At 30.7% G+C, this 10,949-nt stretch overlaps 1 protein-coding gene across 1 annotated transcript; it reads left to right on the plus strand.

The window, feature by feature from the left end:
• Positions 1-4,240: 4,240 nt before the first annotated feature.
• On the plus strand, positions 4,241-6,703 carry LOC105786709 (serine carboxypeptidase-like 44). The gene is made up of 10 exons (XM_012613203.1): positions 4,241-4,472; positions 4,595-4,699; positions 4,951-5,043; positions 5,146-5,238; positions 5,326-5,411; positions 5,543-5,842; positions 5,926-6,059; positions 6,164-6,262; positions 6,350-6,464; positions 6,566-6,703. The coding sequence occupies exons 1-10, from the start codon at positions 4,241-4,243 to the stop codon at positions 6,701-6,703; spliced, it is 1,395 nt and encodes a 464-aa protein (XP_012468657.1).
• The last annotated feature ends 4,246 nt before the right edge of the window (positions 6,704-10,949 follow it).

Below are 10,949 nucleotides of genomic sequence, written 5' to 3' on the forward strand. Positions count from 1 at the left end.
TCAACTTCTTTCCTCTCCTCTCAAACTGGCTAGTCGGCGTTCTTCTAATTCGAACAAGGACTTAACGTTTCTTGTCTTCCTTTTATTAACACGAAGCCTTTGCTCTACTGAATTCTCTTTTACCATAATCACATCATCATCAAGATCAGTATAATGAGCCTCTGAATAGCACATCAATCGCCCCTCAAAGTACTTCTCACTAGACTCGACATCATCAACTTGAGATTCTACATATCACCTTTTCTCCTTGTAATCCTCTCCCTGATTCATAGGTTGTGTGGTTTCCCTATGTAGATCGGAAGAGTTGCGGGTGAGTTTAGGGAATGAGGATCTTCAAAATGCATCTTCTGATGCTTCTCAAGGTCCAGCGGACCTTCCAGCCTTCAGAGGTCTCTTCATCTTCAAGTTCTACTACCAGTAGGAGATCTCTGGTGTTATATTCATCTTCAAGTTTATTCGTCGAGTTAGAATAAACCTAGTTTAGGGGACAATCAGGCTCCACTACAGAATTCAATTCCTTAGTAAAAAACCTCATACATGGACCATCAAGCGAGAAGGGATCAAATTCTTCAACCCCCACCTTGAAGGTTGAATCCTTAAGGCGAACTGAAACAGATTCTGAAATCTTTTACATTATATTAGTGCTTAATAATACAACCTTCTACTACAATTGTGTCACAAAATTAACTAAAATTTTTACTAAAACAAATACGATAATAGTATAGTTATGGTGAGTAAAGATATCGTTTCCACGAAGATTAAAAGTACTAGTAATTATCATGTCGTCTTTTATTATTTGATCAAATAATTCGAGTGATTAATTAAAAATAAAATTAACTAAATTAATTAACTAACTAACATGACAAAGAATAAATCAAGAAAATAATCAAATAATAATCAAGAAGCGAAACAATACCTAGGAAATAATTCACCTAGATTTCGTCATCACTTCCAATCTAAATTACGCAAACTTTTACTTAGTATATTGACCGTAAAATCCCTAAATTATGCAAATATCTATTTGAAGTATAAGAACAATCGACTCTAGGTTGATTAATTGAAATTTCTTTATAATTAAAACCCTTATTATAGAATTAATTTGTGCTATGAATTACGCTATTAGATTTGACTCTAATCCGGTAGATTTATTTAATCTTATTTTTAAGATTACATGCAACTTCACTCAATTACATAATACCTACTCTTAAATAGGGTATATTCAAACTCCGATTTAAGCACATCAAATATGGATTTATAATATAGAAATATCAAATCAAGAATTAAGCACACATAATCAAGAACAAGAAACTAAGTATTTATTATGTAAAATAAAAATCAAACGATAGAATCCATCATAAAGTTCATCTCCTTAGGTATTTAGAAAATTAGTTTATGCATGAAAATACAAACATTCAAGACACAGTATGATCGAAAGAAACAAAGAAATCAATTGAGAATCTTCAATCTTGATAGAAATCTGCTCCAGAATCGGCCTCAATAGTATTTTTCGAGTTATTTTCTTGAATATTCTGTTACGGCTCACTATTATCTTCTTATTTTTGTCATATATATGCGTCTTTGAATGCCCCAAAAACCTAAAAATCGCGATTTTCCGCTGTGTGGTGTGAAATTCTGTGAAATCGACACGGCCTACCACATGCCGGTGTGAGTCACACGGTCGTGTGATATGCCCGCGTGGAATGGTTTAGCCTGTGTAACTCCTGTAGCTTGCTCTGATTTTTCGATTTTCATTTGTTTTTCGCTTTTTTTGTTCCCAACTACTCTATTAAACATTAAAATATGAATTTAAAGGATTAAAGGTATAAAATTCACCATTAACATCAAATAATCATCCAAAAACGCATTAAGAATGATGTTAAAATATGTTATTTTTAGCACTCATCAACAATCTATTTCACGATTTGTTTTTTCAAGGAGCTGGAGAAGGGACCCATAGGTTCGCAATGTTTTGAAAAGTTTTTGAGCACCGAGCTTGAACCGGTATCCCATAAGAGAGTATCCAAACCAACCGAGACTTGACCTTAAAATTTTCAGACCATGGTTGGATATCAACGAGCCATTCGTTAAACCACCCTCCAACTAGATGACATTCAAATCAGCAAATCACATAAGAAAAAAGTTTCGCTGCAACTAATCCGTATTGTAAAATCCTTTTGACCTACCCACAATGCTTCTCTGAAGCATCTTCAACGAATCATCACCGAGCATTATTGATGCCTTGTCGCACCAAACCATTCAAATATATTGACTATGATAAATGTCAAAATATATCCCTTGTAAAACTAACCACTTGTTTCTATGAATTATCATGCATTTTGTTGTCGAATTATTTGTTCAAATAAGAAGTATAATCGTAGTAAAACACTTCCAACACATGCATCGCAACTTGTGCACCAACATTCTCTCTTTGACATTTTTGACAAAACCCGAGGCAATAAAGTACTTCCCTGTAACATATAAACATATGAATGAACTAAGCAAGCAAATGCAGAAACATGTTGCAAAATTAACCATCACTTGACTGAATTCAAAACAGTCATAAGGCACCAACAAGAAACAATCCCCCAAACCGAATGTCGTTCCAATGAAGATCAGTAGCTTCCCTAAGTAGAATATTTCCCCTTGAGTCGAATTTCCTTTTCTTATCTTCGACATGATCTCTAAGGAAAATTTTATGTTTAACTTGAGCATCAATTTTCTGTTCATCTTCTTGTCTCAAGGTTGAACTTTTCTTATCTGCGCTTTGTTGGAAGGTCTACTTATTGCTTGTCTTGTGGAAAAATTACATGAAACATTTGTACCTCGCTTCCTTCTCAAAAATAATTACGACATCGTTATAATGATTTTTTTTTGTGAATTATAAATAATGACTGGCGTGACTCGAATCTAGGTCACATTTAGAGCGATGAACACTCTTAGTCATCAAGTCAATACACAAGATTTTACTATAATAAGCTTTGAATTTTTTTATTTAAAAATTAATAATTCTTTTTTGAACTAAAACAATTATAAAATTTCGATTGCATATTTGGAACGTCACTAAGGTTTTAATAATTTAGGTCCATTTGCATATGTGGCATGAACTCTTTATTTATCGTATTCTAACTATTAATTTTGTTTTATATTTTAAAGATTTAATGCCAAAACATCATGATTGTGAAGACTCCGCTGTATATTAAAATTAGGCTTAATACACACTTTCGTAATTAATGTATATTGTTTTTCTCAATTTCATCTTTAAAGCTTTTTTTTTTTTGTCTACTTCAGTTTTAATATTACCAAACTTTTCTAATTCTGTCCTTAATTTTATCAAACGTTTTTGGTTCAGTAGTCTGTAAAAAAGAAAAGAAAAGTTGAAATATTCAATTAATCATAAACTACCACATGTCATGCACTAATATTAGAATGACATCATCATTCGAAAAAATAAAAAATTTCTAAAATATAAAAATTATAAAACTAAAAATACAAAAATATAAATATGTTAGAATTTTAAAAAATTGTAAAAATAATAAATATTATAAAGAAGTTATAAGATTTGTAAAAGATTGTAGACAACTTATTAAGAATTATTAAAATTGAATAAAGTATGCCTTTTCTAGTCACATTTAAAATATTAAAATTTGATATAAAAATTGTATATAATTAAAAAATACAATCAATTTTTATAAAAGAATGCATTTTAAAAATACAATCAATTTCCTAAACTTTTTTTTATATATATAACAGGTAGCTAAACTATTTTTTTCCTCATTCGTCAGTCAATTATAGTCAATGATGACATGGCCCAATCACCAAGTGACACGTGACAAAAATGCCACATCATTATTTATGTCACATAATTCTTAAAAAAAAGTTCGGAAGCAAAAACACCATCATAACCAGTGGTTATCTTAAACAAATTAATTTAGAACAAATGAATTGTTGTTCTAACACACAATGGTTTGATTGGTTGAAGATGGATAGGAATTGAAATTTGTGACTGGGGGAGAGTATTGTCTTGCCAATGTAACGAAAGTAATTAATTGACACTTAAATAAGCTATCATAAGTTTAATCTTACTTGTCTATAAGCATTGTCCCAACAATATTTTGTTCAATTAAAACAAAAAAACACACACTAAAATTCCACTATATGAATTCAGTGCATAATCGTAAAAAAAATCCATCAAAATAATCCAACTTTCTTGTAGTATTCTAAGATTTCTATCATAATGTCAATGGGAGTCGGGGCATTCTTTAATATCATTTACACTTTCATATTCGGTGGTATTATAGGATACCATCTGTCTGATCAAATAGGAACATTGCCGGGACAACCTAATGTAAATTTCAGGCAATTTTCTGGGTATATCGATGTTGATCCAAATGCTGGTAGAAGTCTTTTCTATTATTTCGTTGAAGCCGAGAATGATCCGTTGAGTCTACCCCTCACCATTTGGTTAACAGGAGGTCAGCTTGCTTTTCAAATTTTTCTTTGTCAAAGTGATTGTAGATATTGAAATCCGAATCTTAACCCAATTAAACCCCTCTCGAATTCTTCTTTCTCTTAAAATTGATCATGATGTTTTCAGGACCAGGTTGTAGTTCAGTTGGAGATAGCTTTGTTGGTATTGGTCCTTTCACTACTACAAACAATGCTCGTGGCCTCAAGAGAAATCCATATGCATGGACCAAAGGTTACTTTTTTTTCCTTACTAATTGCCTGTAATAATAATATATAATTTTACCAATAAATAATTGAGTGTAATGGTAAGACACATTATATTTTCAAAGGGAGAACATAGGTTTAAACTTTGGAGACAACATTATTGGAGGATCAGCCACGAACCCTGAACATAAATCGTAAAACAGACATGCATAATATAATATATATAATTTTCATCCATTTTTGTTGACTTTATTTAAAATTTTGGTAAACAAATTTTAGTGTCAAATATGTTGTTTATCGATTCACCAATTGGATCCGGATGGTCATATTCAAACACAAACAGTGATTATCAAGCTGGAGATGTTAGCACAAGTAAGATTACACGTTGAAACTCGAAACTCTATTTTCTTATTTCTTATATTAAAAAAAATGTTGCAATTCTTAAAATTTTTCTTTATTATTAATTTCTTACAGATGATGACTTGGTTGTATTCATACTGAAGTGGTTCCAAAAGTATCCGATTTTCAAGTTTAGAGACTTATATCTTGGTGGAACAAGCTATGCAGGTTCGTTGCATGTACATGTTTGAAACAATTTTGGACCAACCTCTACCTAAAGTATATTTTTATTTATGACATTTATTATTTTCTCAGGACACTTCGTACCTAATTTGGCCTACACTTTACTTCAATGCAACACTGAATCAAAGAGTTTGAGGTTTAATGTTAAAGGAGTAGTAGTAAGTACAACACAATTGATTATTACTTCTTTTCATCTACGGAAATGAATTTGGAATTGGTCATGCTCCATTTGTAGTTCAGTCGACAATCTAGCAACTTTAGATTAACTTTTTTGAATGTTTAATTACAGTTGGGCGATCCCCTTCTTCGGTATAAGCTAGACATTCTTGCAGAATATGAATTGTATGCATCCAAAGGGATGATTCCTAAAAAATTGTATAAACAGATCTTGAAACATTTCAATGGAAACGATGAAGACAACTATTACGATAATCCCACACAATGGTCCGAAGCATTCCAACAGGCCATGAATAAGGCCGAAATGATTGCTTTTAACGTAAGTTCAGTTGTAGAAGCTAAGCAAAGGCAATTTGATCTTTTTCGAACACCATGTGATGGAAAATTTGAAGATCTATACTCTGGAAAAGAGGTACAGAATGCTAAATCTTAGAAATAATTACATGAAGAATCTTGATTACGTGTTAATTAAGTTTGCCTTATTTGGTGCCACAGGTTACTAAGATTATCAATGAAGTAGATATGTGCATTCCTTTAAGGGCAGATTTCTATTTCACCCTTCCAGAAGTTCAAAAAACTTTCCATGGAAATCGAACCAACTTGAGCTATCAGTATACGGGATGCTTCGAGTAAGTAACATTCATACATCTATATATATGTGTGTGAAATTGTATAAAAGGTTTCTATAAGGGCTATACTGAAATTTTTGTTACAATGGTTGATAATTTACTAGGAAAAGTGGCCTCAATTACAGCTTAGCTGACAAACATATTGACATGTTTCCCATATTGAAGCAAATTCTCGAACAATCCGTTCCTATTACCATATTCAGGTTGGGTTTTGGTTTCGACATGAACTATGTTTAATTTAGTAGAAATTGATTTACAGTGGTGAAATTTTGTGGCCTACTTTTTTACAGCGGAGAAGATGATGGAGCAGTGCCTATGATTGGAACCTTAAGACATGTTAAAAAGTTAGCCAACGATATGAGCTTTAATTTGACCAAAAATGAAGCTTGGAATCATGAAAACAAGGTCATTAATTGGTTTAATTATTAGTTTATTTGTCAAATTTAATTATTATTTTTCTAATAAATATAATATAAAAGTAACGATGATTAATAATGAAACTGCAGGAAGGAGGGTGGCTGTACAAGTTCGGAGATTCATTGACTTTCATGTCTGTAAAAGGAGCAAACCATCATGTGCCATTGTCTAAACCATCTCAGGCTTTATATATCTTCACAAATCATGTAATTGATCCATCAAATTAAATCATCCATTTTGTTTCAGATTACTATAAGCCTATAAAGCTAGTAATTGTGTATACAATTTTACCGATAATTAAAGTAAAGACGAATCCAAAAATTTCTTTTAGGGATCAAAATTAAATTGTAATTTTTACGATAGTAAAAATGTAATTTCACTACTTGAATAGCTTATATTTTTATAAATTTTAAAAGATTGAATTAATTTTTTATCATTTTAGAGGGACCAAAGTATAATTTTACCTTTATTAATTTAAACTTTTAAAAATTTTAAAGAACTTAAATATAAAATTTCCCATTTTAGGGAGTCTGGGCCCTGCCAGCCCCCTAAATACACCCCTGAATTAAAGTGGGCGTTTGAGAATCGGAGATTCAATACTTAAATTAAAATAAATTAAAAGAGAAATTACATATAATTTACGCATATTACGACTTGAATTTTAAAAGCTCAGGTTTCTTAAGTTTCAATAACAAATCGATTTGGTCGATTGAGTCTTAACTCGATTAGTATGTGTATTGTTGTTAATGCAGGAGGATGTGAATTCGAGTGCGTTGAAGAACATTATCCTCCTAATTATGGATTGGAGAGGGGCTATTGGTAGTTATAGGTATTATGTAAAAGAAAAAAAAAACCAGATATAATTAGAATATTGTTCAAGAAAAAAGAAAAAAAAAAGGTTTATTCATCAATGGCGAAATTGATAAGCAACTCTTCAACTAGAATTTCACTATAAATATTCTCATTATTACTTACAAAGATGTTAAGCCTTACACTACTTTAATTATAAACAAACCCAACCATTATCAATGGATTAGCATGGTCTCGGAAGGTTGAGCGTTGGATGAATTAATTTTTGAACCAAATTATAGATGAATTAATTTTTGGACTAAATTATAAGGTACAATTTTAAAGGTTAAAATATGCTCCAAGCCTCTATATTATTTATATATTTTCAATTTAATCATAATACTTTAGTTTTAGGAAATTAATCCATTTACTTTTCAAATTTAAAATTTCAGAACTAGTTGCTAATACAGTTAAAATGGTTTTTTATAAAAATAACCCAAATTTTTTTATTATTTACAAAAATGACTCACTTTTTTTATTATGTAAATAAATGACCTAAAATGAATAGTCAAAATGGGTGGTACCAAAAAGATTAGCGTCACCCACTTGTCACGTCAGCCAATCATGGACTATTAAAATTAAAAAATTAATTTTTTGGGTGGTGTCAATCTATTTGGTGTCACTTCTATAAAAATACCCTAAAGATACATGTATTTACATGTATTTCTTGAGAAATTTAAAAAACTTTTGATAGTGGCAAAGAGATTGACATCACCAAAACCAGATTTTGGTGGTGTCAATTTATTTGGCACCACCACTATTCATCATTTTTTTTAAATGTTTTTTTTTTAATTTGGTGGTGCTAATCTATTTGGCGTCACCATTATGTATTTTTTGGAGTCCGACCTGGAGGCCCAACCTCCAAGCCCACACATGTTTGGGGAGGGGTCTCAGAGCAGCGCATATCACCCAAAGATGCCTGGTTGCAGCTCTAATTACCAGCAACAGCAATCATCAATGATGTTTGATATGTTTGGATCAACACCTTTTGACGATACTATGTTCTCTACCCCGCCTCCGCAAACATCCCATCCGGCATACAATCCCAACCAAAGCTTCGATCTGCCGTACGATCTTCCTGATGTGTTTGGTATACCTCAAGGGTCATACGTTGCCAATTGATGTCTGTTAGAGCTGCAACTGGGCATTGAATTATGTCAAAAAATTAAAGTATAGAGATTAAATTTTAAAATTGTGCTTATTATTGGGAGCAAAACTTTGACTATTGTTATATAATCTCAAAAAAGAAGTAAAAGGTCGTGTATTTGGACATGTGTACGTCAACATTTTAATCAGAATGAAGTGTTTAGACTAACCATGACATTATAAAAATCGAGGTATCGAATTATGTCAAAATTAAAGTATAAAGATTAAATTTAAATTTGAGCATAATATAGGAATCAAAGTTAAAATTTGACCATTATTATATAATCTAAAAATAAGTAAAAGATTGTGCATCGGGATATGTGTAGGTCAACAGTTTAATCGAATGAAGTATTTAGACTTACAATGAAATTATAAAAGTCGAAATACCAAATTATGTCAAAATTAAATTCAAAACTTGAATATAGTATAAAGATCAAAATTGAAATTTTACCATCATTATATTATCTAAAAAAAAAACATTCTTTGTTTATTAGCTTGAGACATGTGTCATTAAAGAATGCTTTGGAAACTCCTTTTGTATATAGTGTATAGATTTATTATTCTCTTAATAACCAAATATATTTTTTAAAAACAAATTAAAAATAAATTTATTTGTTAACGATGAAATAAATTTTAAACAAATTATTATAAATAATATTTTATATAAATGACATATAAAAGACTTTATTGGTTGTATATCAAATAACTACCTTTTAATATTACTCAAAGACATGTACACATGCCAATATTCTTGATGGCTTGAAGATTTTAAAAAGTTGAAAGTAGGATGGGGTAAGAAAGCTTTTCAGGCTATTCAGGAATCCTTCTCCAAGACAGGCGCATTCAACATAAGTTATTAGACATTGGTCAATGATAGCTTGTGTATATTCCTCACGAAATGAACTTTGAAGCGGTTTATATTAATAAAATGATTTTTAATAGAAACGATCGTCTTCATTTAGTCTAAGATATTCCTTTAAATTGATTTTGTTTGTTTAATAAAAAAAAACATACAAAATATTTCACCTTACGAGTTTTTTTCAACTCCATACAATTTATTTAAATAATAAAATTATGTTATGATCTACTCTTAATCCCTATAGTTTTTATACATTTAATATTTATTTATTTACTTTTAATTTTAAGAACAAGACCATATGAAACGACTTTATGAAAAATAATCTGCAGGTAAAGTCATTTATGTATCGCAAATTCTAACAAAACAAAATCAATTCAAGTCACAGAGGATTGAATAGAAAGTACCCAAATTAACAAGACCCGAACCCGTAGACCTGACGAAAATAGAACTAAATTGGAAGTAATAATATGTATTTGTTAAAACAAGATTGGATTTTAGTAAAATAATTTGGTTTGCCCTAATTATTTATAAATATACATTGCTTTGACAATTACTACAATCTTATTTGGTGAACTCGTGAACTGTAAAAATAAGGGTTATTTACTTTGTAACCAAAAACTGTGGTTGTAATAGTGATTGGAATCGTGGCCACGGTTTCTATACGAAACTGAAAGCGTTTAAAAGATGAAAATGAACATTAAGATTGTTTACGTAATTCGACTTCTACGTTTGTGGGCCTTGCCTAGAGCAATGATTCACTGTTCTTTCTCATAAGTACAATCAATGATTTAAGTCCTAATATTGGTTTAACACTCACTAATTTAGTGACCTCAAAGTTGTACAAAGACTAAATTACTCTCCCACTGAACTTCTCCCTCGAAAGCTTAGTTTTGCAATTCAAGAGACTCTATTGATTGCTTACAGAAACAATGCACGCATAAAACGTTTTTTGCTTGAACAATTTTGTACTCTTTTAATCTCTCGGTCTCTCTTTTACTCTTTTAACCTAGGCAAAACTTAAGTTTATATATTATTTATGTTTTGTTTACATTAAAGTTGTAGTCTAATTACTTTTCTATAAAGTAAAATAAAAAAACAACATAAGATAATACTTCTATAAGAATCTCAGTGCAATTTAAAGTCTTCAACTATAGAAAATGATTTTACTTATTCCACAAGAAACCTGATTGAACTTGCAAGAAACCAATTTTCAAGTCTTCAATTCATGTTCACTCGGTCTTCATATGTTTGGCTTTATTCGTCCAAATATCTTCAAAATATTAGCCTAATATTTTTATTTAAAAATTTGCCAAACTCTGAAAATAGACAAGTAAAACAATAAAACGATATTACTGTCCACTATTTCAGGGACAACAACAACAGCATTAGATGTGACAACATGAACAAACTTTATTGTCTCCCCACCTTGTTCCTTGCTTTGGTGGAGCAATATCCTTTTCCTTACAAAGGAGCCTATATTCCAAGTTTGCCTTAATTGGTTGCCTGAGCTATACAACTCGGGAGAATGTTCTTTTCAAGCATTGGAAGACATAATGGACTTCAAACAGTGGATGGCTTTAGTTTGAGACGAATCCTAAATTACTAATTCACTTCAAATA

Source organism: Gossypium raimondii, chromosome 1 (genome assembly GCF_025698545.1).
Source record: "Gossypium raimondii isolate GPD5lz chromosome 1, ASM2569854v1, whole genome shotgun sequence".
In the NCBI taxonomy this organism is placed as follows: domain Eukaryota; kingdom Viridiplantae; phylum Streptophyta; class Magnoliopsida; order Malvales; family Malvaceae; genus Gossypium; species Gossypium raimondii.

Bases quoted from the DNA above. Each gene is read 5' to 3' on its own strand.
- LOC105786709 (XM_012613203.1), top strand. From the start codon at position 4,241: ATGGGAGTCGGGGCATTCTTTAATATCATTTACACTTTCATATTCGGT. The intron at 5,044-5,145 runs GTAAGATTACAC...AATTTCTTACAG, and splicing joins AGCTGGAGATGTTAGCACAA to ATGATGACTTGGTTGTATTC. The intron at 5,843-5,925 runs GTACAGAATGCT...TTGGTGCCACAG, and splicing joins ATCTATACTCTGGAAAAGAG to GTTACTAAGATTATCAATGA.